This window comes from Caretta caretta, chromosome 6, assembly GCF_965140235.1.
Source record: "Caretta caretta isolate rCarCar2 chromosome 6, rCarCar1.hap1, whole genome shotgun sequence".
In the NCBI taxonomy this organism is placed as follows: Eukaryota; Metazoa; Chordata; order Testudines; family Cheloniidae; genus Caretta; species Caretta caretta.
This window is the reverse complement of record NC_134211.1, coordinates 18,285,563-18,309,170: the sequence shown is the minus strand read 5'-3', so window position 1 is coordinate 18,309,170 and position 23,608 is coordinate 18,285,563. Positions and strand designations below refer to the sequence as shown.

The following is a 23,608-nucleotide window of genomic DNA, read 5'->3' as shown; positions in this document are numbered from 1 at the left end:
AATTCAGATTATATATAAACATTTAAACAAACTAAACTGCAATGCATTTTTAAATACAAAAAATAGCATCTACATGCATATTTCTATTATGAATTAAAATTAGTCAGACCAGATTTTCAAAGTTAGCCACTCATAATTGCATAAATAGATTTGAATGTGCTAATTTTATGTACCTAAATAATCTGTATGTACTTGTGCTGGTTTTTTTATGCAAGAGTTACTCATATGCAAATATATTTGGCTGACTTACTTTGAAAAATCTGGCCCTGAATGTCCTTATAGTTCTTTTATCACTTATTCCAACAAAATGTACAAGTACAAGTTATGAACAAGTTTTGAAAAAAAAGGTAGATAGCCCTTTTAATTATTTTTTTTACCATGTTCTTCATTGCTGCTGTACCCGGATCTTTTGATTGGCTAATCCCAAGAGCCATATTCAAAGTAAAAGTTCCCCTCATTCCACTCCAGACAATGACAGCTCCCCAGCGCCAGTTAAATCCATAACCAAGACGGCTCAGAAGAGGGCTCAACAACATAACAACTAGACCTCTGTGTAAATAAAATAATAAGATAATGAGCAAAAATATCAATGCTCAGAGATAGACACATAGAACAGGGTGTCATCAGCATATTGAAAGCATTACAGTCCAAACCTTTATACAAACCCTCCAACAATCCCATGCACATGTTGAACAGGAGGGAAGATAAAATGGAACACTAGAGAACTTCAAATTGTGCTCTTAGTGGGAGGAGCTACGATCCCACACCGTACAATGGGAACATTAAGCCAGGAAAGGAGAGCCACCCAAAAGCAGCAGCATCCACTTTTGATGCAGTGTGCAAGTGAATCAATATTACCTCACAAACTATGGTATTAAAGATTGCTGATAGATCTAACAATATTAGCATAGATACTTGATCTTCATTCACCACCAGGAGATCAAAATCAACCAATGACAATAGTGCATTTTCTGTCCCATATCCGGGTCTGTACCTAGACTGGCAAGGGTCAAGTAGATCAAAGGCATTTAAGTACTATGAGAGTGGTCTTACTGCAAACTTCTCTATAAACTTGAGTGACAGTCCAATTTGGATACTGGCTGATAGTCAGCCAGATTGTCAGCGGTTTTGTTGTACTATTGGTGGAGTTTTTTGTTTTTTTATTTGACCAAAAAGTCCCACAGCATCTACCTGGGATGAGTGGTTGATACGCTGGAGGGCAGGCATAGGATACAGAGGGACCTAGACAAACTGGAGGATTGGGCCAAAAGAAATCTGATGAGGTTCAATAAGGATAAGTGCAGGGTCCTGCATTTAGGACGGAAGAACCCAATGCACAGCTACAGACTAGGGACCGAATGGCTATGCAGCAGTTCTGCGGAAAAGGACCTAGGGGTGACAGTGGATGAGAAGCTGGATATGAGTCAGCAGTGTGCCCTTGTTGCCAAGAAGACCAATGGCATTTGGGGATGTATAAGTAGGGGCACAGCGAGCAGATCAAGGGATGTGATCGTTCCCCTCTATTTGACATTGGTGAGGCCTCATCTGGAGTACTGTGTCCAGTTTTGGGCCCCACACTACAAGAAGGATGTGGAAAAATTGGAGAGAGTCCAGCGAAGGGCAACAAAAATGATTAGGGGTCTGGAACACATGACTTATGAGGAGAGGCTGAGGGAACTGGGATTGTTTAGTCTGCAGAAGAGAAGAATGAGAGGGGATTTGATAGCTGCTTTCAACTACCTGAGAGGTGGTCCCAGAGAGGATGGTTCTAGACTATTCTCCGTGGTAGAAGAGGACAGGACAAGGAGTAATGGTCTCAAGTTGCAGTGTGGGAGGTTTAGGTTGGATATTAGGAAAAACTTCTTCACTAGGAGGGTGGTGAAACACTGGAATGCATTACCTAGGGAGGTGGTAGAATCTCCTTCCTTAGAGGTTTTTAAGGTCAGGCTTGACAAAGCCCTGGCTGGGATGATTTAATTGGGGATTGGTCCTGCTTTGAGCAGGGGGTTAGACTAGATGACCTCCTGAGGTCCCTTCCAATCCCGATATTCTATGATTCTATGGATTCTTCCTTCAGAGAAGCTGGAATGCTTTCCTAGTTCTAAGGGAAATGCTGCTTTTCTCTGCTAGCAATGGACCCAGTACTCCTTCACCGGCCAAGAACTACTCAGAGCAAAAGACATCATTTAGGAACAAAGTGCTCCCAACATTGCTTGTTCCTCAGAAGTCACAGACTAAACTCTGAGAAGATATAGCATTTGTCCCCTTCAGATTTCTTTCTGCAGCCATAGAAGCAGACAGTTAATTCCCAATCCATATGATTTTATCTACAAAATCTGATATTTTGTCCCAACAGACTCAACCACAGAATGATGGTAGCTTGAATTACTTAAGCTGTCTACCACACAATTTTGCCATTCAAAATTTTGTAGAACTTCCTCTTTGCCTCTTATACAGCAAGGCCATAAGAGTTCAAATATTCTCTATGAGGCAACTGATCAGACTCAGACCATGATTTAGCAAAGGAATCCTATTAACAAGGTTACCCTGCAAGCCCACAAAATGCTAAGCATTAATGTAATTCCAGCAATTACTGTTAGAAGCTGAACTCATTGCTGTTAGTGTTAAAAAAATCTAAAATAAACATAGAATTGTATTTCTGAAAGCACCCCGACATGCCAGTGCCTGCATTAACAAAGAAAATACAATGCAGTTTAAAACATCATAAAACAGATAACCTCAATATTTTTAAAGCCATATGTGCAATCATGATTTTAAAAAGGCAGGGGGATGGGGCAGAGGGTTGTCCTACATAGGGGCAAACAGTAGTCCTTACCTTATAAGGTTCAATGCAAGATAGAGTGTTAAGATATAAAACAAATCACGAATAGTCACATATGGAAAGGATTTTACAGCTATCACAATTCCAATTATAATGAATATCATAACATGAGCCAAAAATGTCAGCATTGACCAGAACCTATGTTAAAGAAAAGCACAGAGATAGATTATAAAAAACACAGCACTAGTCTTCATTTCAGAATCAACACTAATGTAATCCTCATATTGGTTGATTATTCCCAGACTACTGTAGTTGGAAGCTGTTATCTGCTATTCCCTGCTATTATCTGTAACATATTGCTACAGTATATCACCAAGGGTCAAGAATTTAACAAGATTCAAAGAGGGACTGGCAGCAGCACCCCTATGTTCACCCCTTTCATAGGACTATGATAAATTTTGTACAAAGTATGCCTTGTGAAGTATCATTTGAAAACTTATAATCTGCTGAACCTTATTGTCTGAGTAAAACATGTATCAGCATTGTATATTAATTTATAAATTCTACTATATGATTGTTACTGTAATATGCTATAATTCTGGATAATAGCCATGTCATAACCATACAGATAAGCATAAAATCCCTCCTTTACCTGTAAGGGGTTAAGAAGCTCAAATAACCTGGTTGGAACCTGACCAAAAGGACCAATAAGGGAAGAAGATCCTTTCAAATCTGTGGGGAGAGGTTTTGTTGTGCTCTCTTTTGTTTTGTGTTCTCTCAGGACAAAGAGAGGGACACCAGGCAGAAAAAAACCCCTCCCCTAAAACCCTACCTGAAATAATTATCTAGATTACAAAAATTGTAAGTAAAGCAAGGAAATGCGTTAGATTATCTTTTGTTTTAGCTTGTGAATTTTCCCGATGCTAAGAGGGAGGTTTATTCCTGTTTTTTGTAACTTTGAAGTTTTGCTTAGAGAGGAATCCTCAGTGTTTTAAATCTTATTACCTTCAAAATTACCTTCCATCCCGATTTTACAGAGGTGCTTCTTTTACTTTTTTTCTTCACAATAAAGTTCTGCTTTTAAGAACCTGATTGGGTTTTAGTGTCCTAAAAACACAAGGGTCAGGTGTGTGCTCACCTTGTTTACCTATTTTGTTGGTATATTATTCTCAAGCCTCCCCAGGAAAGGGGGTGAAGAGACTTGGGGGGATATTTTGGGGAAACAGGAACTCCAAGTGGTCCTTTTCCTGAATCTTTGTCTAGCTCACTTGGACAAGGAAGGATTTGTGCCTTGGAGAAATTTTTAACGTAAGCTGATAGAAACAAGCTTAGGGGGTCTTTCATGCGGGTCCCCACATCTGTATCCCAAAGTTCAGAGTGGGGAGGAAACCCTGACAACCCATAAGACCAGTTTCTCAGAAACAAAGACATACTGGCCCCAGCCAGGTGTTAAAGCAGCCATTCAGCAGCAGGCGAGAAGGTGTAAACAAGAAATGTACATTTCATCACAGGGATGCTTCATACCTCATGTCGGCAACAGACTGCATGTCGCCTGCATCGCAGCTTGGGGTAATTCTCAAAGAGGGGAGAGTGGTATAAAAATGTGAGACAATGCCCTCCACTTCACCTTTTCTCCTCCCATCTCTTTGCTGAAAACATCAATGAATACCTGGAGGACATTGAACTAAGGGGGAGGGGTCCAAGGCTGCAAAGAGACTCGGCCTATGAAATTTACTACAGCTTATGGTCAGAAAAACCTTTTGATTTTAAGCTTTTAAGTTCACTTAACCTGTTAAGTTGGGTATTAGCTTGCATTTTTATCTTTTCTTCTTTTCTTTTCTATCCTGACTTTTATGCATAATAAATTTATCTTATTGTTTTATCTAAACCTGGTGTTTGGGAACCATCGCTTGGGATAACAAGATTTGTGCATATCATTTTCCTTAGATGAAATGACGGACTTTCTATGAGCTTGTATTGTTCAGGAGGGTACTGAGAAGTACAAGATGCACACATCTGGAGGAAAGTCTGGGAGTGGGAATCTGCTGATTACAAAGAAGGATCACAGGAGGAAACATAATGAAAGTATGATAGATATTTCAAATGCTTGCAATCTCTTTGGGGACTATATTGTATTAAGTGCATGAATGGTATATGAATGTGGGGGGAGGAGGAGGGAGAGGAGGGCTGCCACAGTTCCACCAGGAGCTAAGAACAGTGTGGGGTGATTCAGATTAATCACTCAGGTTGTAAACTCCCCCCCCCCCCCCCCCCCCGCAAAGAGGTACCAGCCCCTGGGGAGGCTTGCATATATGGGATTTTTCCAGAGACCAACAGACAAAGAAAGGGCTTTTGGGCATAAAAAGGCTGTGTTTAAGCCTGCTCAGGGCCTTCTTTCTCATCCAGCAAACAGAGAGGACCTCCTGTCCAAGGTCCCACACACAGAAAGGCTGGAAAGACTTTGGCCTACAATGGCCCCATAAAATTGTTGGGTGACCTCTGGTAAGTTTCTGCATGCCTGTAGGTTCTTTCGTGGTTTTTATATTTTTTCTCTGTAATGAACATAAGAGCGGCCATACTGGGTCAGACCAAAGGTCCGTCTAGCCCAGCATCCTAGGGAGGGTGGAGGGATAGCTCAGTGGTTTGAGCATTGGCACCATCCCTGCCCATCCTGGCTAGTAGACATTGATGGACCTATCCTCCATGAATTTATCTAGTTCCTTGTTGAACCCTGTTATAGTCTTGGCCTTCACAAAATCCTCTGGCAAAGAGTTCCACAGATTGACTGTGTGTTGTGTGAAGAAATACTTCCTTTTGTTTGTTTTAAACCTGCTGCCTATTAATTTCATTTGGTGACCCCTAGTTCTTGTCTTATGAGAAAGAGTAAATAACACTTCCTTATTTACTTTCTCCACACCAGTCATGATTTTATAGATCTCAATCATATCCCCGGTTGTATCTTTTCCAAGCTGAAAAGTCCCAGTCTTATTAATCTCTCCTCATACGGAAGCCGTTCCATACCCCTAATCATTTTTGTTGCCCTTTTCTGAACCTTATCCAATTCCAATACATCTTTTTTGAGATGAGGCAACCACATCTGCACGCAGTATTCAAGATGTGGTTGGACCATGGATTTATATTGGGGCAATATGATATTTTCTGTCATATCATCTATCCCTTTCTTAATGATTCCCAACATTCTTTTCACTTTTTTGACTGTTGTTGAACACTGAATGGATGTTTTCAGAGAACTATCCACAATGACTCCAAAATCTCTTTCTTGAGGGGTAACAACTAATTTAGACCCCATCATTTTATATATATAGTTGGGATGTTTTCCAATGTGCATTACTTTGCATTTATCAACATTGAATTTCATCTGCCATTTTGCTGCCCAGTCACCAATTCTGAGAGATCCTTTTGTAGCTCTTCGCAGTCTGCCTGGGAATTAACTATCTTGAGAAGTTTTGTATCATCTGCAAATTTTCCCTCCTCACTGTTTACCCCTTTTTCCAGTTCATTTATGAATATGTTGAATAGAACTGGTCCCAGTAGAACCCTGGAGGGCACCACTATTTACCGCTCCCCATTCTGAAAAGTGACCATTTATTCCTACCCTTTGTTTCCTATCTTTTAACCAGTTACTAATCCATGAGAGGACCTTCCCTCCTATCCCATGACAGGTTATTTTGCTTAAGAGCCTTTGTTGAGGGACTTTGTCAGAGGCTTTCTGAAAATCTAAGTACACTATATCGCCTATGCTTTTACTTTAAGAATAAATGTGCTTCAACAGAAAGAGTTGTGGGGTAACTTGTAACTGCTGACAGCACACTATTCATAGCCCTTAGATAAAAAGAAAAGCATTGGACCTTGTCTTTAGGCAGACTGGCTTGCTGGGGATATTCGAGTATAAGGCAGGAAGCTGCCCAAACTTAAAACCCTGATCAGTAGGGAGAGAAATGTGGGTCTCCTTCCAAGAGAGGTGATGGTTTGGAATTGGAAACCTTAAGGAGTTGTCCTCAAGTGACCATGGTGGTGTGGTGTATGGAGGATTTACAGGTACAGCTACCCTGCATATTGTTTTGATAAGCAACTGTTGTGCTCCCTTTGGGTTTGTTTTTTGGGTTTGGTAAGTTATACTGTTTCATTTCAAAGGATAATTGATTTAACTCTCCTCAAAAAGGGTTACATGCAAATAAAATACAAAATTACAGCTACTTTTCATGTACATTGTTTATATGCTTCTTACAAATTGGTAACTATAATAAGAAATTATAGATGACAGTACCTACTCAGTTTCCTGTTACAAAATTTTTAAAAATGTCATTTAGAAGTTGTAGTAAAATTGAAGTTGCATTACAAATGTTTTGTCTGAACAAAGTTTAATTTAATTACTTTCAATATATTGATCAACGTGGCACTGAGTGGTGATGTCCCTGTGGCAAGCTGAAATAAGAGAACAAGCTAGACTTGGACAAATGAAGAGGTAGTCAAGTAATTTTTGTGGGAGAGAATTTAAAGAGATTCACAGGCGCCTTTCACACGAGATCAAAAAATTTTCACTACAGATATAAATAAGAAGGTTACTCACCCTGTGCAGTATCTGAGGTTCTTCGAGATAGTTGTCACTGTGGGTGCTCTATTTTAGGTGTTCACGTGCCCCTGCACTTGTAATTGGAGATTTCCAGTAGCAGTGCTTGGTTGGATTGCACCACCTGAGGCAGTTATCCGGTGCTGTGCAACCAACCCCCTCTCTGTTCCTTCTCTGCTGCAGAGCATCTAGTGAGAAACACCAAAGTAGAGAGGAGGACCAGCGGTAGTGCAGCACCCACAGGGACAACCATCTCAAAGAACTTCAGTTACTACACAGGGTGAGTAACTTTCTCTTCTTCTTCAACAAGTGTCCCTGTGGGTGCTCCACTTTAGGTGACTTCAGAGCAGCGCCCTTCGGTGGAAGGAAGGGGCTTCGGAGGTGAAGTCATGGCAGATGATAATGCGGTAAGACCGAATACTGCATCAGAAGTTGTGTGATATTCTAATGCATAATGTTATGTAAATGTATGGGCTGAGGCCCAAGTTGCCGCTATACAGATGTCCATAAGGGGTCCGTGGTTAAGAAATGCTATCAAAGCCGATAGAGCTCTGGTGGTATGTGTGTGAATCCACGTTGGAGGCTGAAGATCGTATTGGTGATAGCATAATTAGAAACATTCTGAAGTCCACCTGGACAGTCTCTATTTAGATATAGCGTCTCCCTTCGATTGTTCAGTGACTGAGACGAATAATTTTGGAGACTTCCTGAATGTCTTTGTTCTGTCTATGTAAAAGGCTAGCACCCGGCAGACATCCAGGGTATCTAGTGTTGACTCCCATCTATTCCCATGGGGTTTCAGGTAGAATGTTGGTAGATGGATGGGTTGGTTGAGATGGAATGATGAGGCGACCTTAGGTAAGAACTTAGGATGCAGTCTTAGGGTAACTTTATCTTTGAAGAATATCATGAATAGTGTGTGTGATGTGAGGGCCTCTAGTTCTCCCACTCATCTAGCAGATGTGATGGCGACAAGAAACTTCACCTTCATTGAAAGGTGGAGGAGGAAGCATGTCACTAGCGGTTCAAACAGGGGTCCAGTGATGCCCCAGAAAACTAAGTTAAAATCCCATATGGAGTATCATAGAATATAAGGGTTGGAAGGGACCCCAGAAGGTCATCTAGTCCAACCCCCTGCTCGAAGCAGGACCAATTCCCAGTTAAATCATCCCAGCCAGGATGTAGTAGTTCATACTTCAGTGTAAATGTTGCTGAGGCCTTTGAGAATACGCTTGGTGATTGGGTGCACAAAAATGTCCACCTTGTGGTGGAATGCTGTGACAGCTGAGAGGTACACCCTGATTGAGCTTATGGAGAGACCCGATTTCTTAAGTTCCAGCAAGTAGTCCAGTATAAAAGGTAACGAGGAAGAGATTGCTGTGATCTGTTTCTTTGGCACCAGGTATTGTATCGTCTCCATTTGTATAGATATATGTGATGGGTGGTTGTTCTGCAACTATTTAATAAAATGTTCTGTACTTCCTCTGAGCATGTCATTTCAGGTCCTCAGAGCCGTGGAGTAACCATGCTCTGTTTGTCAGAGGGTGGAGATGGACGGCAGGAGAGAGATCACTAGACCATTACCTGTTAGGTTCACTCCCTCTGGGGCAGTATAATATCCCCTTTGCAGTGGTTGATCTGGTCTGGTAGGCGCATACATGGGAGAAGAATGGTTTGAAGATTATATTTCCCCTTCGTCCTCATCCTCCTTATCACTCGAGAACGGGGGAGCAGATCGAGGTAGAGTGGTGAAGTGGCTTGGTAGCAAACATGCCTGAGTGACATTGGTGCTGAGAATAGGATATTCTGGCATTGAGGTGACCATTAGGTCCTTCTGCTGCAGGAATTGCTGTGGTGCCGGTAGCATCAGTGCCTTTGAAGGTGTAGCAGTCAGTACCGACTGTTGCGGCATGACTGATGGTGTTGATGCGTGCTCCGATTGCGTTATACCAACAGAAGGTTGTGCCATAGTCTGCAGTGGTGCCGAGCCGCTCGGCGCCAGGTATCTAGTCAGCTCTGCCGGTGCCAAAGCATGGGGTTTCGGTTTTCCCTTGCTGCCCATGTCAGAACGAACCTGCTTGGAGTCTTTTGCTCTTTTGGTACCCACAAGTACTCTTTTGGTACCGGAGGGTCCCACTACTTCAGCCATGGAGAAGGCCAGCACGCTCAGTACCCATGGGGTTTGCTAGTTTGGGGAACACCATTTTTTGGCAAATTCCCAAGCCAGGGAAGTTGTGGCCCACTTTTTGCCACCTTCTTAGAGGGGAGATCTTTAGTCTGAGCCATAGAGGAAGGATTGCTGACAGGTGGGGTCTGTGCTTCAGGCTCAGATGCTGGCCGGAGAGACTTCTCCCTCAGGCAGAGTTTAAATTGTAGGTGTCTTGCTTTCCTGATCCAGGCTTTTAGGTTGCGATACTGTGAGCATTTCTGAGGTATGTGTGTCTCGCCGAGGCAGTGAACACACTATGAGTGCCTGTCAGATACAGGTACTGAAAGTCTGCAGGTGAGGCAGCGTTTAAAACCCAGGGAACCGGGGATGCCCCTCAGAGGAGTATTTGCCCCAGTAAGGGGAAAAACTAATAGTCTACTCTAACAGTTAACAACAGAAACCTAAACTTCTGGTCTGAAGAAAAAAAATGTTTTGAGAGAGAAAATAAATTTAATGGGAAAGAAGAGGAGAAAAGAATTAACTATAAAGAGCAAGAATTAAATCTAACTAGTGAAAACTATGGTAATAAGACTAGGCACAGAGGTGCTGCTAGATGCTCCGACTCAAGCCAAAGGCGGTAGAAAGGGAACTGAGAGGGGGTTGGTCGCACAACGCCAGATAACCACCTGAGGTGGCGAGAGACAGGGACCACGCATGTGCAATCCGAACTGGCACTGCTACTACAAATCTCCAATTACAAGCAAGGGGCACATGAACACCTAAAGTGAAGCACCTAGGAAGGAGAACCTCGAGGTACACTCCTTCCACAAAGCCAGAAGGGATTAAGGCAACTTTTCTCTGTGTTTTAACCAGAACACTAGATTGTTTGTTTTTTAATTATGAATGAACCACCCCACTGGAAGAGCATGTAATCCAGGGACCATTTGTATGGTCCACTATTGACCAGATTACTCTGCCTATAAACACAGTTCCCTCTCTTGACAGGTAAGTAGCAACAAGGAATATCTTGAAGGACATAAAACAGTTAATTTAAAATGGAAGTAAATACTCACCTAAAGATAAATTCATCAACCCCTGGACTAAAGCTTACAGAATCTAAAAGAATTCCCAAAACAGTGAGAGAAATAACACCAGACATTCCAATCCATTCAGCTAAAGAGAAGAAAAACAAGTACATTAAATCCCATTTAATTTACAGTAGGTGACAAACTATATTTTAATTCATGATTAGACATGCCTACTTAAAATAATTACTTTAAGTTTGCTTTTTTGGGGAACTTTTTAAATGTGTTATTTGTACTATCATTGGAGAAAAGTATTAAAATAAGCTTTGACAATATAATTAAGAAGAGAAACATAATTCCTTTAAATTCTTCCTTTTCTTGTTATTGGTTCCTACACTGGTAGGTTCCTAAATCAATTATTTCTCTTGCGTTTTTTAACTATGCTAAAACTACCCAGGCTAGTTTGTTTGGTTTCTTGCTTCAGCACCAGCCTTAAAAATGATATCATCATAGGTCTGGAAATAAATAATATTTATTTAGTTGAAACAACTGAGCTATTAAGGGACATATTACATTTTGATTTCCCACTAGTCTAACAAAATTTTCTCTCCCCCACACTCTAATTTTTCAGCAGCAGAGTACTGATTTGAAAAGAAGAAATTAAACTGTAACTCTATAATCAGTATTGTCAAAAAATGTACGTAATCTCTTTGGTTTAAATTTTCAGGCAACCCTAACACTCAAATCAGTCAAACTATGCTCAAATCAAGACAGAGCATATCTGACCCTCTGGGAACTTTCCCTCTCTTATAGGAAGTTACATGGCAGCCCATCAGCACTATTATCCACATACTTATTGAAATCCATGAGAACAATACTGTAATTTCCAAGAACTTCAGCAGAAGTACTGACATCAGTTCAGATAACTCAGAGATAAAATCCCACAAATAACTCTTGTGGTCTATACACTAGAAGAAATAAAAATGTTGGTCTGCTGCAGACTCACAGGAGACAGCTACAAACTTGAACAAACAGAGATTGGCCACCTTTTGTATTATAATCAGGCTAAAAACCGTAAACATCTCACCAATTCTTCCTGTCTGAGGGTTTCTCTTCAGTGCAGTGTTAGCTCAAGATATAACTCAATTATTGCTCCTGACTTGACTTGCTTGCACACACACAAAAATCTCTAGCTCAAGCGGTGCTTTAAACTCATGCTAGGTAATCTGTCAAGGAGTGGGAGGTGAAGCTTGAGTGCTGATGAAGCTTCAGCTATAATGCAGCAGGGACTCAGCTTCTCTGTGCTGCTAATCCAGTCTGTGCTGTTCAAGCATTGTTTTTGAGCATGACTGCTCTCATTAAGCTAGGATAATTTGAAAACAAGAATTCTGTTTCATGAAAAATTTCAGCATTTGGTTTGTTCTGCCTTCAGACAAAACAGAGACCTTACAAAAAAAATTCACAAAGAGAGAGAGAACCCCCAACCAGAATAGCCAATAGCCCAGTAGTTATGGCACTGAGCAGGAAAATGGGAAACCCAGGTTCAAGTCCCTCTTCTGCCTGATTTAGAGCAGGGACATGAACCCTGCAACTCCCACCTTCCAGGTAAGATTATTGGCTGTGTGTGTTCTCTCGCTCTCTCTCCTCCCCCTGCCAAGCCCCATCTTCCTCCTCCCCCAACCAGAAATTCCAGTCTGGACCTCAGAAACCTTCCTGGTGAAAATGTAATCTAAACTGATGTGTTTCTGTAACATGTTTTGGTTTTGATGAATCAGCACTTTCCAATGAAAAAACATTTAGTTGAAAAGTCCTGACCAGCTCTCGTTCGCTCAAGGATACATAACTTGAGTTAACACTGTAGTAAAGATAAAACCTGAGACTCGTAGATTATCATATAGCTGCCAGAATCTGCCATAACAAAAATGGGTCTGCAACTTTGTTCAAACGGGTTTTAGCAATACATACCAAATTCAGAGAACATTTCATATCATCGTGGACAATTTTGGCTTTGTTCACAATGAATCAGGCATTACCCTCCCAAAATCTCAGGCACAAGAAATATGTAACCATTCCTATGGAGCTTCTCAAGAATGAATTAGGACCAAGCAGAAGTGATGAAGGACCCTAAGCTAAACAACTTCTGTCATTTAAGTTTCATCACAAAGTTTTAATTTAAAAAAAAAACAGCATGGGAAGTTCTCACTACTGTATAACCCTCCCCAAAACACATAACCCGGGCATACACAGAACAATATACAGAGCTATCAGAGTAAAGGGACCTGTCATTATCTCCCTATGACATCTCTATATTTAAAAAGTACACAAAAAATAATTTAATTTTCATCACAGTACCCATATATAGCAACAAAATAAAATGTAAATACAAAAACACAAAAAATTCAGATACTCTGAAAATCTCATTACTGCTAGATTCCTGTTTAGGTACAGACACCCCTTCCCTTTTAGTTAAAAGAGAAGGTTACTCACCCTGTGCAGTAACTGAGGTTCTTTGAGATGGTTCTCCCTGTGGGTGCTCCACTTCAGGTGAATCTTCGTCCCTGCACCTGAGATCGAAGAATTTCTGTCACAGTGCCTGCCGGGTCAAACATGTGCTGTCCGCGTCCCGGGCCGCCTCTGAAAGTTACATAGCACTGTGCTACCAACTCTTCCCACTCCCACCCCCCGCTTGGTTCCTTCTCTACTGCAGAGTCTTCAGTGTGAAACCTCCAAAGTAGATGGGAGGTGGGAAGGTAGTGGAGCACCCAAAGGTACAACCATCTCAAAGAACTTCAGTTACTACACAGGGTGAGTAACCTTCTCTTCTTCTTCGACAAGTGTCCCTGTGGGTGCTCCACTTTAGGTGACTGTAGAGCAGTGCCCCCCACTGGAACAAAGGGGCTTTGGAGTTGCAGTCATGATGGATGATAAAACCATAAGTCCAAATAGAGCTTCTGATGACGAGTCCTGCTCCCTGACGTAATGCTCTGTAAACATATGGGCTGACGCATAAGGTTGCTGCTTTGCAGATGTCCATAAAGGGCATATTGTTGAGGAAGCTATGATGTAGAGTGTGCTCTGGTGGAGTGTGTGTGGGATCCTGATGGGGCTTATAGTTGCTGATGGCGATATCAAAGGTCAATGCAGCCAGAGATCCACTTCAACAGCCTGTGTTTGCATATGGCGTCTCCCTTATATTATTCTGTGATGGAAAGAAATAACTTGGTGACTTTCTCAGTCCTGTCAATGTAAAATGCTAGCACCCTTCAGATGTCCAGGGTATGAAACATCAGTTCTTGTTTGTTCCCATGAGGTTTTGGGAAGAACCATGGGAGATAGATGGGTTGATTCAAATGGAACAAGGAAACTATTTTAGGTAAGAATTTTGGATGACGCCTTAGAGTAACTTTGTTTTTGAAAAATATTGTGTATGGGGGTGTGTCATGAGGGCCTTAAGTTCTCCTACTCGTCAGGAGTAAGAGTGATGAGAAATGTCATTTTCATTGAGAGGTGGAGAAGTGAACACATCACTAAGGGTTCAAACAGGGGCCCAGTAATGCATTGCAGCACCAGATCAAGGTCTCATGACAGAGCATGGGTTTGTATTTCAGGGTAAAAGTTACAAAGATCCTTGAGAAAAAGTTTAATGGTAGGCTAGGTGAAGATCAAGAACTTGTCATCTTTGTGGTGGAAAGCCATGATTGCTGCGAAGTGTACTCTAATCGAGCTCATTGAGAGACCAGATTTCTTAAGTTCGTATGTAATCTAATACCATTTGTAAAGGAGAGGTAGTCATCACAGTTTGTCCATTCTGGCATCATGTGTGGAATCTCTTCCATTTGTGCAGGTAGGTATTTCGTGTAGTAGACCTTCTGCTATTTAAGAGAATGTCCATTACCTCCTCTGAACAGGTCATTTCACTGCCTTGGAATCATGGAGTAGCTATGCATTCAGGTGGTGTTTTGCCACGTTTGGGTGGTGGACCTGACCTGCATCCTGAGACAGGAGATGTGGTGGAAGGGAAGAGTGTGGGGTGGGCACACAGCCATCTGCAAGAGATAATGAAACCACATTTCTCTGGGCCAGGAGGGGTTATCAAGATGACTCTGGAATTGTCAGTCCTTTTCTTGTGTATGACCCTGGATAGGAGAGGGGTGGGGGGAAAGATGTACAGTAAAGGTGCCTCCCATTTGAGGAGAAAAGCATCGCCTAGAGAATGGGGTCCCAGGCCCGCTGTCGAGCAGAAGGATGGGCACTTGGCGTTCTGGATTGTCACAAAGACATCTACAGTTGAGACCCGCCCCCCAGTGTTTGAATATGCTCTGTAGTACCCATGTGTTTATCTCCCATTCATGGTCTTGGGGGAATTTCCTGCTCGGTGCAGCTGCAGTGGTATTTTGGCATTCTGGTAGACTGGAGGCTGAGATGTTGATGATGTGGCAGATCACCAATTCCATAATCACATCGCTTTCTGTGCACAGGGTGTTGACCATGCTCCCTCTTGTCGGTTTATATAAAACATACAAGCAATGTTGTCCGTCAACACCTTTATGGTCTTGTCCCTGATCATGAGTAGGAAGTGTGAGCATGTATTGTGGACTGCCCATAGCTCCAGTAAGTTTATGGGCAATGTTGATTCTGATGGGGACCAGTGACCTTGGATCATGTGGTTGTGCAAATGTGCCCTCACCCCCAACCTTGCAGAGAAGCATCTGTTGTATCATTGATGGAGGGATCTGTGAAAAGAGAACTCTTGTGCAAATGTTGTATGGTTGAGTCCAACACTGTAGAGGATTTTTGTATTTTGCCTGGCATCGTAAAGTACTTGTTTATACTGTGTCTGTGTGGGATGTATACTGTCCTGAGTCAGCCCTACAAGCAATGCATGTGTAGTCTTGCATGCTTCATGACAAATGTCGTTGCTGACATACGGCCTAACAGTGGGAGGCAGGTCCTGGGTGATATCTGTGGGCTGGTTTGTGTTGAAGTGATCAGGTTGACTAGAGTAGTAAATCTGTGAGGGGGCAGAGAGACTATAGCTTCGAATCGAGGTAGTTCCCAATGAATTCCAGTCTCTGTACAGGTGTGAACGTTGATTTTTCTTCATTTATTTGTAGAGCCAGTTGTGTGAAAAGAGCTGGTTTTTTGGATAGCTTATAGGGCCTCTTCTCAAGTCAAGGTTTGACTAAGCAATTGTCCAGATAGGGGACTATTATGACTCCTTGTCTGCGGAGGTGAGCCACCAATACTGCAAGGACTTTTGAGAATACCTGTGGAGCCATAGATAAGCCCAAAGGGAGTACTTTGTATTGATAATGATCTGTGCCCAGAACAAATCTAAAAACTTCCTGTGGGAGGTATGTATCATTATGTGGAAATGTGTATTCTGGAGGTCAAGGGCTGAGAACCACTCCCCTAGTTCTAGTGCTGGAATTATCGTAGCTAGCATGACCATCCTGAATCGCTGGGTCTTCACGAATTTGTTGCGTCTTCTTAGGTCGAGAATTGGCCTCCATCCTCCTGTTTTCTTCTGGGTTAAAAATAATGGGAGTAGAAGCCCTTCCCCCTGTGTTGTGTTGGTACTGGTTCTACAGTGCCCAGGTGTATGAAATGGTTTACCTCGTATCGCAGTAGGTGTTTGTGAGAAGGGTCCCTGAAGAGGAATGGGGAGAGAGGAAGCATGGGGAGGATGGAGGTAAATTGGATTGAATAGCCAGTCTCGATAATTTCTAGTACCCATTTGTCTGATGTAATGGTTTGCCATGCTGGGTGGAATGGAGTCAGATGGTCTCCGAAAGGATGGATGTTGTCAGATAGTTCCAGGAATAGAAAATGGGGGAGGTATCTCCAGCCCTCGACCAAACCCTAAAAACTGTTGTTTAGGGAGTGGCGGGGAGTTCTTGGGATGTTGATGGCTGACATGGGAGTCATCTCCCTCTCATGGGTCTATTTTTGTGGGTTATATTGCCTCTGTGGTTGAGTATAGGGCATGAATCTTGTTCTTTGCACTGAGTAATACTTTCCCTGTTTTTTCCTCGGTCAGGCATGTAGATGTCCAAGGATTTCAGAGTGGCCCTGGAGTCTTTTGTGTGAAGCGACTCATCCGTTTTAGCTGCCAACAGCTTCAGGCCCTCGAATGGGAGATCCTTGACAGTGGATTGTACCTTTTGGGGAAACTCCAAGAGCTGGACCCAGGAAGCTCATCGCATGACTATAGCAATGGAACATACCGCCGTGTCTGCCAAGTCCAGAAAGGTTTGTAAAGCTATGCAAACTAGGAGTTGACCCTCAGAGATGACTGCTTTAAATTATTCCTTTTTGTCATCAGGTAGATAATCAATAAAGTCAGACATCTTTGAATAGTTGAAATGGTTGTATTTGGTCATTAGTGCCTTGTAATTTGCGATCCTGAACTGTAGGTTCGCTGAGTAGGCCTTACACCCAAAAAGATCTAATCTTTTCCTGTCCCTGTCATATGGGGTGGATCTGGAATGGTGTTGTCTGCCCCACTCATTCATAGCCTCTACCACCAGTGGGATTGGCATTGGGTGTCAAAATAAAAATTTCATTCCTTTGGAAGGGACATAATATTTTTTGTACGCTCTTTTGCAAGTGGGCAGAATTGTTGCTGGGGTATGCCAGATGGCCTTAGCGGGGTCCATGAGAACCTTGTTTATTGGGAGAGCAATCCTGGAAGAAGTTGAACTTTGGAGGACGTCCAACAACTTATGTTTGGACTCCGCAACTTCTTCCAGTCCTATCTCCAATGCTTCTGCAATCCTCTTAAACAGCTCTTTGAACTGTTTAAAATCATCCCCCATTGTGGGTGGTGGGCAGGGCTGGATTAACTGTCCTGTGGGCCTGGGGCTATTAGATTTTGTGGGGCCCCTGTATACAAGTCTTTTTCCTAATTTGAAACAAAATTATCACAATTATGGCATCAAGGCTATTAAAGCTACACTAAACTTGCCTTTTAATTAACATAAAGCCATTCTGTGGTTACATTTCAGTCTTAAAACATGTAGAATATAGTTAATTCAAAATAGCCTACTTCTTACCTTAGAACAGCTGTTATATTAGTTTCTTTCTGGGAGGGAGTTTGGGTGCAGGAGGGGGCTCCAAGCTGGGGCAGAATGTTCAGGTGCAGGAGAGACTGAGGAGTGTGGGCTCTGTGAGGGAGTTTGGTGCAGGAGGGGATTCTGACATGGGGCAGGGGGTTGGAGTGCAGAAGGAGCTGCTGGCACATCTCTGCACGTCCCCGGAGGTAGGGGGACAGTGAGTCTCAGTGCGCTGCCTGTGCCTGCAAGTGCCGACCCCACAAGGGCACAGTGCTGGGGCAGCACACGTAGCTGCCTCCCCCTCACTCTGCCAGGGGCTGCAGAGACATGCCAGCAGTTGGCCGCTTCCGGGAGTGGCGTGGGGCCACAACATGCAGACAGCCTTCCTGAGCCCTGCTGCTCCTGGCCCCCCTTAGTCCAGGACCCTGGGCTGCAGCCCCTAAGGCCCCTGGATTAATCCGGCCCTGGTGATGAGGACATGATAGCTTCATCCAGAGAACAGGATGGAAAATTGGCAGCTGGGTTGACTTCCTGATCCGAAGTTTCCTCCAGCCCTTCAAGTGCCTCTTCCGAGGGCTCAGAGGATCCAAGTACTGAGAGAGTGATGGAGACTGCCTTGACCTCTCCCTATGTGTACTGGGAGGCTTAGGGGAGTGGTGACGGTATGCTGCCCATGGATCCCAGTAGGGCTGGTGGGAATGGCATTAGTGGTGGTAACCATAGGTGTCTGTACCACCTGTGAGTTGCTGGTCTGGGGTGGTGTTCAGGTTGTTCTAGTGGACCTGACCTGGTAGCTGTCTGGATAGGCAAGGAGTGATGTGAAGAGTAGATTTCCCCTTCATCATCATCCTCATCGCTTGAGAAAGGAGAAGCTAATCTGGGTAGTGGTGTGAATTGGCATGGTACCAAGCACGCTGAAGTAACATCAGTACCAAGGAGGGGAGATTCTGGTGCCAAAGAGACTAGAAGATCATTATGCCAGAGAAATTGCAGTACCGAGAGTATCAGTACCAAGGAAGGTGTTGCTGGCAGTCCCAATGCCATTATTACAGTTGTTAGTGCCAAGGATCATGTGCTATGTGGTATGGAGGCAGAAGGTAGTGCCAAAGACTGTAGTGCTGCTGAGCTGCTCGGTGATGCATGTTTGAGCGGCTCTGGCAGTAATGAGATAGGGATGGTAAATTCCTCTTTTGTGCCTTTGTCTGAGCCTGCCCACTTAGGTTGTTTGGCTTGCATGGTACCCGTGATGCTGGATGGTCCCGTTGCCTCAGAGGTGGTAGGTCTGATGGGTCAGGAAGAGTCTCTTTTTGGTAGGTTCCCGAGAAGGGGAGGTCAGAACCTGTTTTTTGTCACCTTTTTGAAGTAGTGCTCCTTCCTCTGAGAGGGTGTTGCGGAATTTCTGTCAGATGCCACTGCTAGAAGTCAGTGCCCAGGAGGGTCTGTAATCCTGAATCAGATGCTGGGCACTCCCTCATGAGGAGTTTTAACTGGAGATCCCTTGCTTTTCTGGTGCTGGTCTTTAGATTATGGCAGTGGGATCACTTTTATGGGATTTGTGTCTTGCGAAAGCAGCGGACACATTGCGAATGTCCATCAGAAACTGGGATTGACGACCAGCAAGTGAGGCAACACAGAGAGTTGGGCATGCCCCTTAGAATAGGGTCTCTCACATGAGGGAGGTTAACTGTTCTATACTAATGGATATAATAATAAATGATACTTAAACTTCTAAGAGAAGAAAAAAGATTTTTTTTTAGTAGAAAAAAATCAACAGGGAAGAGAAAGGGTAGTTAAATATTAACTAACTAAACTATGTTCTAAAACTACTACTCCAAATCTGACGTCGATTAAAGATAAACTCAGAGGCTTTGCTAATTGTTCCATTTAAGCTAAGGGTAGTAGAGAAAGAACTGGGGGCGGGGAGACACAGTGCTATGTAACCCCCAGAGGTGGCCCAATACAGGGACTGCAGGTGTGCAACCCAACCAGGCACTGCTACTCAAATTCTGATCACAGGCACTGGGATGCAGATTCACCAAAAGTGGAGCATGCACAAGGATACTCCTCAAAGAAGAAAAGACAGTTACCTTTTCCATAACTGAGTGTTCTTTGAGATGTGTTGCTCACGTCTATTCCACAATAGGTGTGTGTGCTCGCCACGTGCACCGGTGTCAGAAGTTTTTCCCCTAGCAGTGCCCGTAGGGGAGCGCCCCAGCAACCCCTGGAGTGGCGCCTCTATGACATGGTATAAGGGGCGCTGCGCACTTCCCCCACCATCAGTTCCTTCTTGCCAGACAACTCCGACAGAGGGGAAGGAGGGTGGGATGTGGAATAGACACGAGCAACACATCTTGAAGAACACCAGTTATGGAAAAGGTAACTGTCTTTTCTTCTTCAAGTGATTGCTCATGTGTATTCCACAATAGGTGATTCCAAGCTAAATCAGTTGGAGGTGGGTAGGAGTTCACAAACTCTCAGGATGGAGCACAGCCCTGCCGAACCCTGCGTCTTCCCTGCTCTGGGAGACTATCGCATAATGCAAGGTGAATGTGTGAACTGAAGACCATGTGGCAGCCCTGCAAATGTCCTGAATGGGGACATGGGCTAAAAAGGCAGCCGATGAGGCTTGTCCCCTAGTTGAGTGTGCCCTCACAATTGACGGTGGAGGGATACCTGCCAGGTCATAATAGGTACGGATGCATGAGGTGATCCATTTGGAGAGCCGCTGAGTGGAAATCAGCTAACCCCTCATGCATTCAGCCGAGGCGATGAAGAGCTGCAAAGACTTCCTGAATGGTTTAGTCTGCTCCAGGTAAAAGGCCAGAGCCTGTCTCACATCCAGCATGTGGAGGTGGTGCTCCTCACTGGACGCATGGGGCTTGGAGCAGAAGACCGGCAGGAAAATGTCCTGACCCCTGTGGTAGGCAGAGATCACCTTAGGGAGGAATGAAGGATGTGGTTGAATCTGGACCATATCCTTATGGAACACCGTGTACGGGGGCTCGGAGGTCAGGGCCCTGAGTTCCGAGACCCATCTAGCTGACGTGATCGCCACCAGGAAAGCTACCGTCCATGAGAGGTGCGACCAGGAGAATGTAGCTAGTGGCTCAAAAGGGGGACCCGTCAACCGGGCCAGCACCAAGTTCAGGTCCCACTGCGGGATTGGGGGCCTAACGTACGGGAAGAGACGATCCAAACCCTTAAGGAATCGGCCAGTCAAAGCATGGGAAAATACCATGTGCCCCAGCACCGGCGGGTGGAAGGCCAATATGGAGCCAAGTGCACCTTGATGGACGAGGGCGCTAGGCCTTGGGCTCTGAGATGAAGGAAGTAGTCTAAAATGAGCTGGATTAGGGCAGCCACGGGTGAAATGCCCCACTCAGCTGCCCACCGGGAAAACTGAGACCACTTTGCCAAGTAGGCTCGACGCGTGGAGGGTTGCCTGCTTTCCAAGAGGACGCTCTGAACCCCTTCCGAGCAGGTCCTCTCCTCCCAGCCTAACCACTGAGCAGCCATGCCGTGAGGTGGTGTGCCACTAGGTTGGGGTGGAGGAGGCAGCCCTTGTCCTGGGAGAGAAGGTCCAGGCGTGATGGTAACGGCCACGGTGGGGCGACCGCCAGGCTCATGAGGTTCCCATACCAATGTTGCCTGGGCCACACCGGGGCAATCAGGAGGACCCGGGCCCTGTCTGTCTTTATCTTTTCCAGGACCTTGTTGATCAGCGGGATCAGGTGGAAGGCATAGAGAAGCTGACCTGACCAGGATAGGAGGAAGGCGTAGGAGATAGCGCCCATTCCCAGCCCCCACCCCTCGGAGCAGAACCGGGAACACCGGCAATTCTGCCAAGCCGCGAACAGGTCCACCTGGGGAGTTCTCCACTCTTGGAAAAGTTTGTGCACCACCTCTGGTTGTAGAGACCACTCATGCTGAGAGAAGAAGTCTATGCTCAGGAGATCTGCCCGCGAATTCCAGGCGGCTGGTAGGTGGTAGGCCTGTAGGCAAATGTCGTGGGCTATACAGAAGTCCCACAGCCTGAGAGCTTCCTGGCAGAGGAGCGGGTCCCGCCTTGCCTGTTGTTGTAAAACATCGAGGCTGTGTTGTCCGTGAGAACCCTGACCACTCTGCCCTCCAGGTGCAAGCGAAAGGCCACACACACCAGCTGGACCACCCTGAGTTCCTTGACATTTATATGCAGGGCAAGGTCCTGCAGAGACCACAGTCCTTGGGTCTGAACGTCCCCCACATGGGCTCCCCATCCCAGGTCCGAATCGTCGTACACCAGCTCCACCGACAGGGGCCTGCCCCTGAACGGGACCCGTGGAGCATGTTCCCCAGAGAGGACCACCATTGTAGGGAGGCGATCACTGGCTCAGGCACAGTGAGGACCTTGTCCATCCTGTCTCTGGCCTGGGAGAACACCGAGGCCAACCTCGGGGGCCTCATCCTGAGTCTGCCATGGCGAACTACATATGTGCACGCTGACATGTGACCCAGGAGCTGGAGGCACACTCTGGCTGTCGTCACAGGAAACGTTATGACTGTATCAATGAGTCCTTTCAGGGTCTCGAATCTGTCCAGTGGGAGGGAGGCCTTGGCTGACGTCGCGTCCAGGACTGCCCCAATAAACTCTATGCACTGCACTGGGACTACCGTGGACTTGGTGTCGTTCACCAACAGGCCCAGGGTAGCGCACATAGGGAGGAGAGCCATATGATCCCACACCTGCGATCGGGAGCCGCCTTTGACTAGCCAGTCGTCCAGATCGGGGAAGATCTGGACCTCAATAACGTCTGAGGTAGACTGCCACCACAGACATGCACTTTGTGAATACCCTGGGAGCAGTGGACAGGCTAAACGGAAGGACCGTAAATTGGTAGTGCTCCTGCCCAACTGTGAAACAGAGGAAGCACCTGTGCCCCTCGAATATGGGAATGTGGAAGTACGCATCCTGCAGATTGAGGGCGGTGTACCAGTCCCCGGGATCCAGGTAGGGGATGATAGAGGCCAGAGAGATTATATGGAACTTGAGCTTTACCATGTACTGGATGGGCCTGAGCCCCACTTTGGCCCTCAGGATTAGGAAATAGCAGGAGTAGTATCCCTTGCGTTTGAACTCCGCTGGCACCACTTCCACCCCTCCTAAGCCAAGGAGCCGCCACACCTCCTGCTCGAGCAGGGCCTCGTGAGAGGGGTTCCCCAGGACGAATGGGGCGGAGGGTGGTTGGGCGGGGTAGAGGTAAATTGGAGGGCGTAGCCCCAGGAGATGGTGTTGAGGACCCACTGACCCTGAGGTCAGCCACGACCACTATGGGAGAAAAGCACACAACTGGTTGGAGAAGGGAAGCTATATTGCAGGTGGATCCCTAGTGCGAACTGGAAGGTAGCACCAGGGCGTCACATCAAAACTCATGTTTTTCCGCCTATTTACTCTTGTAGGGCCCAGGCTGGGGGGCAGACCGGGACTGCCTCTGCGGGCATTTCTTATAGTCCCACGACTTTTTATAAGGGGGCTCATATGTAGAGTGGGTGGCCTGGGTGGGATCCTGCTGTGGCCGGAGCCGGAACATAGAGGCCAAGTGTCTTAAGCGTAGTGCGGGAATCTTTCAGACCGTGCAGCTTCACGTCCGTCTGTTCTGCAAACAGGGACTTGCCATCAAATGGGAGGTCCTGCAGGAGTTCTGCGCCTCACTGGACAGCCCAGACAGCAGGAGCCACAACACCCTCCTCATGGACACCACGGAGGCCATAGACCATGCAGCTGTATCCGCCGCAGCCGCCGCTGCCTGCAGGGTTGCCCTGGCAGCTGCTGTACCCTCCTCCACCAGAGCTTTGAACTCCTTCCTGACATACTCCTGGAGGGAGTCCTCGAATTTGGGTAGAGAGCCCCATAAATTGAACTCATACTGACCCAGGAGGGCCAGATGCTTCACCACCCATAACTGGAAACTCGAGGACGAATAAACTTTTCTCCCAAATAAGTCCAGACTTCTTGAGCCTTTATTTTTC

The 23,608-nt window shown here is 45.3% G+C and overlaps 1 protein-coding gene across 1 annotated transcript in view; it reads right to left on the bottom strand.

Annotated features, from left to right (window-relative positions):
- The window catches only part of LOC125637986 (solute carrier family 9 member C1-like), a 295,718-nt gene that overhangs the window by 198,502 nt on the left and 73,608 nt on the right, over positions 1-23,608 (bottom strand). The window contains exons 7-9 of the mRNA XM_048853105.1: positions 10,596-10,695; positions 2,837-2,980; positions 378-549 (exon numbers count right to left, since the gene is read on the bottom strand). Of these exons, the coding sequence (XP_048709062.1) occupies positions 378-549; positions 2,837-2,980; positions 10,596-10,695 (416 nt within the window). The remainder of the gene's footprint in view (positions 1-377; positions 550-2,836; positions 2,981-10,595; positions 10,696-23,608) is intronic.